This window comes from Dendropsophus ebraccatus, chromosome 10 (genome assembly GCF_027789765.1).
Source record: "Dendropsophus ebraccatus isolate aDenEbr1 chromosome 10, aDenEbr1.pat, whole genome shotgun sequence".
NCBI classification, from domain to species: domain Eukaryota; kingdom Metazoa; phylum Chordata; class Amphibia; order Anura; family Hylidae; genus Dendropsophus; species Dendropsophus ebraccatus.
Window position 1 is genome coordinate 42,247,716 of NC_091463.1, and position 13,016 is coordinate 42,260,731.

At 45.3% G+C, this 13,016-nt stretch overlaps 1 protein-coding gene across 3 annotated transcripts in view; it reads right to left on the reverse strand.

The window, feature by feature from the left end:
• Positions 1–8,685: 8,685 nt before the first annotated feature.
• TAF1 (TATA-box binding protein associated factor 1) overlaps positions 8,686–13,016 on the reverse strand; it is a 221,148-nt gene continuing 216,817 nt past the window's right edge. For 2 of the 3 annotated variants that reach the window (XM_069943702.1, XM_069943701.1), the window contains exon 40: positions 8,686–9,144. In XM_069943702.1, coding sequence (XP_069799803.1) covers positions 8,934–9,144 — 211 coding nt within the window. In that variant the 3' untranslated portion in view covers positions 8,686–8,933. The remainder of the gene's footprint in view (positions 9,145–13,016) is intronic. The other variant, XM_069943704.1, reaches the window with a different exon arrangement.

A 13,016-nucleotide genomic window follows, 5' to 3' on the forward strand; every position in this document is an offset into this window, starting at 1 on the left:
ACTTAATGGCCGCATGACGGCTAAACCGGTCATGCGTCGTTAAGAGGTTAATATTACCTGGGGACTGGGAGATGATCTCCTGACGGATTGTGTCTATTTTGTCCTTGAAGTAGTAGGCTAGGTCTTCAGGGCAGAGGTTGGTGATGAGTGTCTAAAGATTGGGTTTAAGGAGACAGTTGAGGGTATCAAAGAGGCGTTTTGGGTTATGGAAAAGAGAAGAGATCAGAGTGGTAAAGTAGGATTGCTTAGCAGAGTGAAGAGCCGAGTAGTAGCTTCTAAGCAGGAACTTAAAATGTAAAAGGTTGGCTGTTGTCTTGGATTTCCTCCACAGGCGTTCAGCACACCTAGAACACCATCTAAGAAAACAAGTTCTGGATGTGTGCCAGGGTTGTTGCCTTCTGTGTCGGGCTGTATGGGGTATAGGGGGTGCAAGTTTGTTCAGGGTGGGTTTGAGGGTGTCGTGGTATTGTTTGGCAGCCAGATTAGGACAGGAGAGGGAAGAGGTGGGGGGCAATGATGACTGTACAGTGTCTAGAAATTGTTGGGTGTCTATAGCATGTAAGTTCCTGTATGTGAGTGAGGTCGGGGTGTCAAGAGGAGGACAAGAATTTGTTATCATAAAGGAGAGGAAGTTGTGGTCTGAGAGCTCAGTGGTAAAGTTAGTAAAGTGGGAAACTGGGCAAAGTCTGGAGAAGACCAGGTTCAGGGTATTCCCACCCTTGTGGGTTGGAAAGTCAGACGCTGAGAGAGGCCAAGGGAGGAGGTTAGAGAAAGAAACTGAGCGACTGATGAGGAGATTGGGTTGTTAATTGGGATGTTAAAATCGCCCATGATTAGAGCACGAATATCAGAAGATAGAAAGTAAGGAAGCCAGGTAGAGAAGTGAATAAGAAACTTAGTAGGTGAACCAGGAGGGTGGTAGATGACTGCAACTCCTAGGGAAAATGGACAGAAAAGTTGTATGGTGTGAACCTCAAAAGAGGAGAATGAGAGGGAGGGCACAGGGGAATAACCTGGTAAGTGCAGTCTGGAGAGAGAAGTAAACCCACTCCTCCTCCATGCCTGTTATCAGGTCTAGGGGTATGGGAAAGGTGTAGGTCACCATGGGTCAGAGCAGCGGTTGAGGCTGTGTCTGACTCTTGTAGCCATGTTTCCGTGAGAGCCAGCAGGTTGAGTAATTTAGTAATAAACATATCAAGAATTTCTGTAAGTTTTGTTACAGACAGGCATTCCACAGAGAACAATTAATGCTGATAGGATTCGGCAAGCAGCGAATCCTGACCAGGTTATGAGGGTTTCTGTAGGTGGTAGGGGAAGAGAAGCTGTTAGTGAAAGAGGGAGGACCAGGGTTAGGAGAAATGTCTCCCGTTGCAAGAACGAGGAGAATTGTAAGAGACAGTAAATGATTTAGTGACTTATGAGGACAGTTTCTGTGCTGCACCTTGGAGAAACAAGGTTCAGGAAGGTAAAAGGTGAGCGTGAACAGTACATGGGTGAAGGAAGGAGAGAGGGGCTGATGTAGACACTAAGGGCACCTGATATATACTGTTCCAGTAGCCCAGTAAAAGGCACGTTATACATATTGATCCAGTAGCCCAGAAAAAGGCACATCATACACACTGTTACAGTAGCCGAGGGAAAAGGCATGTGATACATATTGTTCCAGTAGCCCACTAAGGGCACCTGATATATACTGTTCCAGTAGCTGTAAGTTTTGTTACAGACAGGCATTCCACAGAGAACAATTAATGCTGATAGGATTCGGCAAGCAGCGAATCCTGACCAGGTTATGAGGGTTTCTGTAGGTGGTAGGGGAAGAGAAGCTGTTAGTGAAAGAGGGAGGACCAGGGTTAGGAGAAATGTCTCCCGTTGCAAGAAGGAGGAGAATTGTAAGAGACAGTAAATGATTTAGTGACTTATGAGGACAGTTTCTGTGCTGCACCTTGGAGAAACAAGGTTCAGGAAGGTAAAAGGTGAGCGTGAACAGTACATGGGTGAAGGAAGGAGAGAGGGGCTGATGTAGACACTAAGGGCACCTGATATATACTGTTCCAGTAGCCCAGTAAAAGGCACGTTATACATATTGATCCAGTAGCCCAGAAAAAGGCACATCATACACACTGTTCCAGTAGCCCAGTAAAAGGCACGTTATACATATTGATCCAGTAGCCCAGAAAAAGGCACATCATACACACTGTTCCAGTAGCCCAGTAAAAGGCACGTGATACATATTGTTCCAGTAGCCCAGAAAAAGGCACGTGATACATATTGTTCCAGTTGCCCAAAAAAAGGCATGTGATACATATTGTTCCAGTAGTCCAGAAAAAGGCACGTCATACATACTGTTCCAGTAGCCCACTAAGGGCACCTGATGTATACTGTTTCAGTAGCCCAATAAGGGCATGTGATATATACTGTTTCAGTAGCCCACAAAGGGCACCTAATATATACTGTTCCACTGGCCCAGAAAAAGGCACGTGATAGATATTGTTCCAGTAGCCCAGAAAAAGGCACATGATACATACTGTTCCAGTAGCCCAGTAAATGGCACGTAATACATATTGTTCTAGTAGCCCAGAAAAAGGCACATGATACATACTGTTCCAGTAGCCCAGTAAATGGCATGTAATACATATTGTTCTAGTAGCCCAGAAAAGGCACGTCATACATACTGTTCCAGTAGCCCAGTAAAAGGCACGTCATACATACTGTTCCAGTAGCCCAATAAATGGCACGTCATACATACTGTTCCAGTAGCCCAGTAAATGGCACGTAATACATATTGTTCTAGTAGCCCAGAAAAAGGCACATGATACATACCGTTCCAGTAGCCCAGTAAATGGCATGTAATACATATTGTTTTAGTAGCCCAGAAAAGGCACGTCATACATACTATTCCAGTAGCTCAGTAAAGGTACATTATACATACTGATCCAGTAGCCCACTAAGGGCACCTGATATGTACTGTTCCAGTAGCCTACTAAGGGCACCTGATATATACTGTTCCAGTAGGCCACTAAGGGCATCTAATATATACTGTTCCAGTAGCCCACTAAGGGCACGTGATGAATACTGTTCCAGTAGCCCACTAAGGGCACCTGATATATACTGTTCCAGTAGTTAAAAAAAAGGCACGTCATACATACTGTTCCAGTAGCCCAGTAAAGGGCACGTGAAACATATTGTTCCAGTAGCTCAGAAAAAGGCATGTGATACATATTGTTCCAGTAGCCCAGAAAAAGCAACGTGAAACATATTGTTCCAGTAGCCCAAAAAAAGGCACGTCATACATACTGTTCCAGTAGCCCAGTAAAAGGCATGTGATACATATTGTTCCAGTAGCCCACTAAGGGCACCTGATATATACTGTTTCAGTAGCCCACTAAAGGCATGTGATATTTACTGTTTCAGTAGCCCACAAAGGGCACCTGATATATACTGTTCCACTGGCCCAGAAAAAGGCACGTGATAGATATTGTTCCAGTAGCCCAGAAAAAGGCACGTCACACATACTGTTCCAGTAGCCCAGTAAATGGCACGTAATACATATTGTTCTAGTAGCCCAGAAAAAGGCACATGATACATACTGTTCCAGTAGCCCAGTAAACGGCACGTAATACATACTGTTCCAGTAGCCCAGTAAAAGGCACGTGAAACATATTGTTCCAGTAGCTCAGAAAAAGGCATGTGATACATATTGTTCCAGTAGCCCAGAAAAAGGCATGTGATACATATTGTTCCAGTAGCCCAGAAAAAAGCACGTGATACATATTGTTCCAGTAGCCCAGAAAAAGGCATGTCATACATGATACATACTGTTCCAGAAGCCCACTAAGGGCACGTGATACATTCTGTTCTAGTAGCCTACAGTAAAGCATGTGATGCATACTTTTCTAGTACCCTACAGCGGGCACGTGATGCATACTGTTCCAGTAGCCCACTAAGGGCATGTGATACATACTATTCCAGTAGCCCAATAAGGGCATGTGATACATACTGTTCCAGTAGCCCAGTAAAGGCATGTGATACATACTGTTCCAGAAGCCCAGTAAAGGCAAGTGATACATACTGTTCCAGAAGCCCACTGAGGGCAAGTGATACCACACAGCAAAAAAAATCATCTTTGAATCCAAAGCACTTCTCAGTGCTACTACATAGATCTTAGCAGCAGTAGTTTTCAGTACCCAGTACCCAGCGTGTACACTGTACACCAGACTTATAGTGTCCCTATTGTACCATGTGGGCACTGGGCACAATATATAGCAAGTGTTCTTGTAGCCCATTGCAGGCACATTATACATAGTGTCCCTAGAGCCCACTGCGGGCACGTTATACACAGTGTTCCTATAGGGACTTCAGCTCAGCCTTCCAAAAATTGGTTTGAAGGCCCTAGAGGTGAGCCTTCCAACAATAGGGTAGCAGGCAGGCCATTGAGTTGAGCCCTCCAAAAATTAGATTTGAGGGCGTAGAGGTGCCCCCCCCCAAAAAAAAATAAAAATAAATAAATAAAAAAAATGCCCTTAGTAGGGCCTACAATTGCTGCCTTTTCAAAATTACTTGGGGGCCCTTGAGGCGAGCACCTGAAAAAAATAGGTCTAGTAGGCCCTACAGGTGCAGTGGTAGAGTGGTTGAGGAGGAAGAGTAGGAGGTAATGTGACAGGGTCAGGCACAAGGCACTTCACTTTCTTCTGCTTTGCTCTGTGGAGGAGAAGTTTGGAAGTGTGCGTCAGTCAAGTGGTTATTCATTTTTATCAGCGTCAGGCGGTCATCACTCTTCGTGGATAGGCGGCTGCACTTATCCGTTACAATTTCCCAGACTGTGCTGAACACCCTCTCTGATAACAATAGTGGTGGCAGGGCAGGCCAGCACCTCCTAAGCGTACAGAGAGAGCTCAAGCCATGTGTCCAGCTTAGACACCCAATAAATGTATGGCGCCAAGGGATCGGGGAGGACAGGCTTATGGTCTGCCATATACTCTCGCAACATCCGTCAATACTTTTCCCTCCTGCTGGTAGTAGGCACCTCAGTGCTGGATGTTTGGCGCTGGGGTGCCATTAAATTGTCCCACACTTTGAACAGTGTTCCCTTTTTGGTCGTGGACCTCGCGGATGGTGTAACATTGCCGCAGGAACTCTCCTCTCTTCTGCCAGCGATGGTGGGCGTGAAGATCTCCATGATAGTCTGCAGAAGTTCCACCTTGTATTGTTTTATCCGCTGGGTCCTCTCCTTCGGGGAATGAGAGAGAAAATCTAGTCTCTATATCGGGGCTCCAGGAGTGCAAATATCCAGTATCGGCTATTGTCCATTATACGGACAACATGTCTATCCCTTACAAAGCAGCCCAACATGAAGTCTGCCATGTGTGCCAGACTCTGAACATGCAACAATGGGCTGTCCCCACAAGGATGACTCTCCCATTCCTCCTCTTCCTCCCCCTCTACCCATCCACACTTAACTGAGGGTACACACTCAAGTTGAGTGCTACCCTCAAAAGTATGTGCACCCTCCTCCTCTTGTTCCTCCTCCTGACATTGCCGATGAAAAGCTGACAACAGTGTCCTCTGTGTTCCGCTCCAAAACATCTCCTGCTATACGGTCCTCCTCCCCACACAACTCGCTATGCTTTGTGAAGAGCAGGGATAGTTTGATGAAGCATAGGAGAGGGATGGTTACGCTCACTATAGCATCATGGTAGCTGATCTGGGTGGATTCCTCGTATATGCACAAAACTTCAAATATCTCTCCTATCCATGCCCAGTCATGGCTGGCAAACTGAGGTAGCTGAGTGGTAGGTAGGCACGTGGGGATTTTGGAGCTGGTACTCCATCAGAGCTCTGTTGCTCACACACCCTGGACAACATGTAACAGTGGGGATGTTGCACATTAGCCGGTGTTGAGGCAAATGGAGATGTTGCTGGATCTTCCTCAGGCTGGCAGCGGTACGACTTATAAAAGTGGGCATACAAGCGTGCTTAACTTTTCAGGAAATGTACCACCAAATTAAAAATGTGGTCCAGGCATGGAACGTGTTTAGAGTTCAGAAAGCTCGAAATATGCCACCAAGTTCTGGCTATTATCGCACACAACCATATGTGGTACCAGCTGCAACGACAAGAGCCAAGTGTATGCCTGATGTAAGATGGCATCTCTTACCTCTGGGGCGCTGTTGCTTCTTATCGCCCAAGCTAATAAGCGTGAAAACGGCCTGCTACCATCTCCCCACGCCAGTGCTGCAGCGCTTCCATCCAGCTGCTGTTAAAGGAGAAGTCCGGCGAAAATTATTTTTTTATATGTTATTACTGATGTAAAATGTTATACAATTTTCTAATGTACATTAATTATGGGAAATGCTCCTATACTGCTATTTCCCTTAATTTAGTGTACCAGGAAGTGTTAGAATTCTCTCAGAAGCAGTGACGTCATGACGAAAGGTGTAATTCCTATGGAGTGTCCAGCAGGGGGCGCACTATATATAGAAGTCAATGAGTACCATTGACTTCTATATATAGTGCGCCCCTGCTGGACACTCCATTGGAATTACAATGGATGTGCATGTAATGTAATATACAGTGTTTTTGATTGAATACATTTATGAAATACATTGGGGAGCAAGTGTCCTTGCTCCCCAAAGTATTCCATAAATGTAAGCAATCAGTACATCACAGTAAGCCCGCCGCTACCGCCCCTGCCGCCACTGTGGACTACTCTCAACTACTACTCTCCCCACCTGCTCATAGCATGCACAGGTGATGGGAGAGTAGTAGCCGGGTTATATGGCTGAGATCGCCGCCGCGTTGCCGCGCAGGGGGAGCCGCTCATCACTGCAGCTATCATCCCCCTCCGCTCCCCCCTCCTGCTGCTTCCTTACTCTATGTGATAGCTGACTTCCTGCCCGGCCGCCGGGCAGGAACTTCATCACTGTGATTTTCCTCCTTCCCAATGGACAGACCCATAGCCTCCCCTGATGGCAATTGTGTCTCGTCATCAACATCAGCCGATTTCACTACATCACTACATATACAATCCACAGGTTGCTCCTGGGATTCTTACAGTTCCGATGCTAGAAAAGGAACAGAATTCAGATAATGGGAGTGGGCAAAGGTGAGATGAATATCTTGGGAACATTGGGCAGGTTGGGAGGAAAAAGGGTCACAGCAAGGTTTCTGCAGTCTAGACTTTTGGCTGCTGTCGAGACTGGACTGTGTGGACGAATGGGTGGTGTTGGACATATGGGTAGAAGCATTATTAGCTATCCATTTGACCACCAGTTCTTGCTGATTTGACCTTAACAGAGGCGTACTACGCCTAGCTGGTTAAGGAACTGAGGAATGTTGTATGAACGTAAACCTGCCTGCCCCATAGCAGCAGCAATTGATTGTCCGAGTGCTTGCACGCGGCTTGTGCCTATACATGGCCCCTTCCCTTTGCGCTACCCTTGTTTATAGTTGTTTCAGGTGCCTACATGTGCCCTCAGTGGGCTATAGGAACACTATGTGTAACGTGCCCACTAACGACTACAGTATATTACACATCCCCGTATCACGACTCCAGTATATTACACATCCCCGTAGCAAGACTCCAGTATATTACACATCCCTGTATCACGACTCCAGTATATTACATATCCCCGTATCATGACTCCAGCATATTACACATCCCCGAATGTAAAAGGCCGGAAAAAGCCTTAGATAGACGACGGGGAGCCGAAAAAAGACGAAGATAAACGACAGGGAAGAAGAGGGTGCTGTGGGACCCGGAAGACGTCACTACGGACGCCTGGATCAGGGGAGTATGGGCAAATACACCCCACACACCTGATCTGAACACCTCAGCTACCCAGCTGAGGTGTCCAGACCCAGGTTACACATATCGCCGTGAACGGCTGGCAAAGTGGCACTGTGGCCACCATTAAATATAACAGTAATGGCGGTTGGTGCTGTCTCGGACAGCACCAGCCACCATTTCTTTCCGGGTCACCGATGATCCGGAAAGCTGAAGATTGCTGTGATTGGCTGATCTAGACTGATCAGCTAATACCAGCAATCGTCGGCACGAGGGGATGTAAATCACCCCTCTTGCTCACAGGGAGAGATAGCCTGCTTTGTAATATAGCCGGCCATCTCCCCCGACCGCGAACCGGCGGTCCGCGGCACACTCTTATAGGGCCCACTTACCGGTACATCATGGGTCCTTAAGAGGTTAATTCTAAGCAGTATTTGTGGAGAAAACCAGCCACTGCTCACCTTCCCAATACAATCCCAAAAGTAAAACATGGTAGTGACAGCATCATGCTATGGGGTATTTTTCAGCTGCAGGGATAAGAAAACATAGAGAATACATTGGAGAGCGTGACTTAACATAGAAACAGAAGAGGGGTAAGAAAAACGCCGCAGCACACCAATCAGTGCTGGTGAGTACACGCGCCAGCACGCAGTGGGGGGGCTAATAAAATAAAAATCCAGAATGCTTCTTTAGGGTGCGTTCACACCTACAGGATCTGCAGCAGATTTGATGCTGTGTTCAGTTATTTAAATGAAATCTGCTGCATAAAATCAGCTGTAAGTAAATGCATGGTGCATCTAGAAAGATAATAGAAGTCACAATTATCATATCTCCTGTTTGCTTTTTGGATTAAAAATAAGGTCTATTTTCTAGAGTTACCTACGGTATGGTAAGGAAATAAGTGAACTTTATTGAACTTTATTATGACAAAGTACATAAAAAACTTTCTACATTACACTGGAAACACACAGATATTTACAATGGCAATTAAACTGTATGTTGATTCATGTAAGGCAGGACTCTGATACAGAGCTGTTGCCAATGGTTAAAACCCTGAAAGCCTACAGTTCATATATAGTGTGGCATTCTTAATATAATGCATTACAATGCATATTCTCCACATGTAAAAGTTCAAAATTTCTTTGTTCTTTTAATTATCAGAGTCCATGTCACTATCTCCATGAATTGATGCAAACTCTTCGCTGTCTTCATCCTCCGACAGCTGGATCTGACTGAGTACATTGGGCCCATGACGTTCCTCCTCCTCCTCCTCTTCTTCTGATAACTCATAGCCTCCCATGCTACTGAAACTGGTGTCTCTGGTGTTTGACTTTGGGTCAGGCTCCTCATAACTTCCATAGCTATAAAAAATAAAATATATATAAATATATATAATCCATGTGACCCATAAGCGATGAGAATATTTGCTTTTACCATTTAAATGTGTGTCCTTGTTATAGAAATGTTGGTGAGTGCAGTAGACATTCAGAGCAAAGTTCAACTAGTTTCAAAAATATTCCTAAAATATTAGATCACTTAGAAAATCTGAGGAAACTATGCATTTTAAAATGTGTGGCATTGCAGCTTAACCACCTTCAAGTAAACTCAAGTACTAAAGTAACTTCAAGTACTAAAATGCTCGAGTGCTCGTTACTCGAAAAGAATATCTACCGATACTCAAGTGCTCGTTTCGAGTACCGAACCCCATTGAAGTCAATAGGAGACTCGAGCATTTTTTGAGGGGACTCAGGTTCGGTAGAGGGAAGGTCGTGTGAAAACCTGTCAACCTCAGTAATTGATTGAAACACAACGGAAATGGACAGGAAACAGCAGGGACAGCATGCATGCCTCTGAGGCTGTCTAATGGCACCGTTATGCCTAATTCTGTGCAACAGCCTGGTTAAAACAAAGGGACAGCAATGCATTCTGGAACCTGTAGTACTGGAGTACATCTGCTCAACCAGGAAATACAGAAACACAAAACAGAACAGAAAAACGCAACACAAATGGATTTTTGTAGTTTCAAAACTGGGATAGGCAGGGCCAGATTAAAGGGGGGGCACCAGGGGCACGTGCCCATGGGCCTCCACCAGCTGGAACCTGGAAGTGGAGTTCCGGAGCTATTTCCGCACAAAACACCACCCGGACACAGCACTGCAATACCTGCTGTCCAGGGAGGTATAGGTATATAAGTGGTAGGAAACCTGATCTCTCCAGCTGCAGCAGGGAGGTGACGTCACAGAGCCTGCTGGACAATGTGTCACAGCGGCTGCCAGGCTGAAGGAACCAGGAGAGAAGAGAGAAGACCCATCCCCCGCCCAGATCAGGTGAGTATGAGTGCATGGGGTATATATATTATGGGGAAATTACAGCAGGGGTATATACCATGGGGGACATTACAGCAGGGGTATATTTACTATGGGGGACATTACAGCAGTGGTATTTATACTATGGGGGACATAAAAGCAGGGATATATATACTATGGGGGACATTACAGCCGGGGTATATACTATGTATGGGGACATTACAGCCGGGGTATATACTATGTATGGGGACATTACAGCAGGGGTATATACTATGGGGGACATTACAGCAGGGGTATATATACTATGGGGGACATTACAGCAGGGATATACACTCACCGGCCACTTTATTAGGTACACCTGTCCAACTGCACGTTACCACTTAATTTCTAATCAGCCAATCACATGGCAGCAACACAGTGCATTTAGGCATGTAGACATGGTCAAGACAATCTCCTGCAGTTCAAACCGAGCATCAGTATGGGGAAGAAAGGTGATTTGAGTGCCTTTGAACGTGGCATGGTTGTTGGTGAGAAGGGCTGTTCTGAGTATTTCAGAAACTGCTGATCTACTGGGATTTTAACGCACAACCATCTCTAGGGTTTACAGAGAATGGTCCGAAAAAGAAAAAACATCCAGTAAGCGGCAGTTCTGTGGGCGGAAATGCCTTGTTGATGCCAGAGGTCAGAGGAGAATGGGCAGACTGGTTCGAGCTGATAGAAAGGCAACAGTGACTCAAATAGCCAACCATAACAACCAAGGTAGGCAGAAGAGCATCTCTGAACGCACAGTACGTCGAACTTTGAGGCAGATGGGCTACAGCAGCAGAAGACCACACCGGGTGCCACTCCTTTCAGCTAAGAACAGGAAACTGAGGCTACAATTTGCACAAGCTCATCGAAATTGGACTGTAGAAGATTGGAAAAACGTTGCCTGGTCTGATGAGTCTCGATTTCTGCTGCGACATTCGGATGGTAAGGTCAGAATTTGGCGTCAACAACATGACAGCATGGATCCATCCTGCCTTGTATCAACGGTTCAGGCTGGTGGTGGTGTCATGGTGTGGGGAATATTTTCTTGGCACTCTTTGGGCCCCTTTGTACCAATTGAGCATCGTTGCAACGCCACAGCCTACCTGAGTATTGTTGCTGACCATGTCCATCCCTTTATAACCACAATGTACCCAACATCTGATGGCTACTTTCAGCAGGATAATGCGCCATGTCATAAAGCTAGAATCATCTCAGACTGGTTTCTTGAACATGACAATGAGTTTACTGCACTCAAATGGCCTCCACAGTCACCAGATCTCAATCCAATAGAGCATGTTTGGGATGTGGTGGAACGGGAGATTCGCATCATGGATGTGCAGCCGACAAATCTGCGGCAACTGTGTGATGCCATCATGTCAATATGGACCAAAATCTCTGAGGAATGCTTCCAGCACCTTGTTGTATCTATGCCACGAAGAATTGAGGCAGTTCTGAAGGCAAAAGGGGGTCCAACCCGTTACTAGCATGGTGTACTCACCTGGCAGGTGAGTGTATATATACTTTGGGGGACATTACAGCAGGGGTACATACTATGGAGGACATTACAGCAGGGGTATATAGTATGAGGGACATTACAGCAGGGGTATATATACTATGGAGGACATTACAGCAGGGGTATATACTATGGAGGACATTACAGCAGGGGTATATATACTATGGGAGACATTACAGCAGGGGTATATACTATGGTAGACATTACAGCAGGGGTATATACTATGGAGGACATGACAGCAGGGGTATATAATATGGAGGACATTACAGCAGGTGTATTAATACTATAGGGAACAATACAGCAGGGGTATATATACTATGGAGGACATTACAGCAGGTGTATATATACTATGGAGGACATTACAGCAAGTGTATATACTATGGGGGAAATTACAGCAGGGATATATATATACTATGGGGGACATTACAGCAGGGGTATATACTATGTATGGGGACATTACAGCAGGGGTATATACTATGAGGGACATTACAGCAGGGGTATTTACTATGGGGGACATTAAAGCAGGGGTATATACTATGGGGGACATTATAGCAGGGGTATATATACCATGGAGGACATTACAGCAGGGGTATATACTATGGGGGACATTACAGCAGGTGTATATACTATGGGGGACATTATAGCATGAGGGACTATGGGTATATACTATGGGGGACATTACAGCATGGGGGACTATGGGTATATACTATGGGGGACATTACAGCAGGGGTATATATACTATTGGAGACATTACAGCAGGGTTATATACTATGGAGGACATTACAGCAGGTGTAATAATACTATAGGGAACAATACAGCAGGGGTATATATACTACAAAGGACATTACAGCAGGGGTATATATACTATGGAGAACATTACAGCAGGTGGAATATACTATGGGGGACATTACAGCAGGGGTATATATACTATGGAGGACATTACAGCAGGGGTATATATACTATGGAGGAAATTACAGTAGTGGTATATATACTATGGTAGACATTACAGCAGGGGTATATACTATGGAGGATATTACAGCAGGTGTATTAATACTATAGGGAACAATACAGAAGGGGTATATATACTACAAAGGACATTACAGCAGGGGTATATATACTATGGAGGACATTACAGCAGGTGTATATACTATTGGGGAAATTACAGCAGGGATATATATATATATATATATATATATATATATTATGGGGGACATTACAGCAGGGGTATATACTATGGGGGACATTACAGCAGGGGTATATATACCATGGAGGACATTACAGCAGCGGTATATATACCATGGAGGACATTACAGCAGCGGTATATACTATGGGGGACATTACAGCAGGGGTATATACTATGGGGGACATTACAGCAGGGGTATAT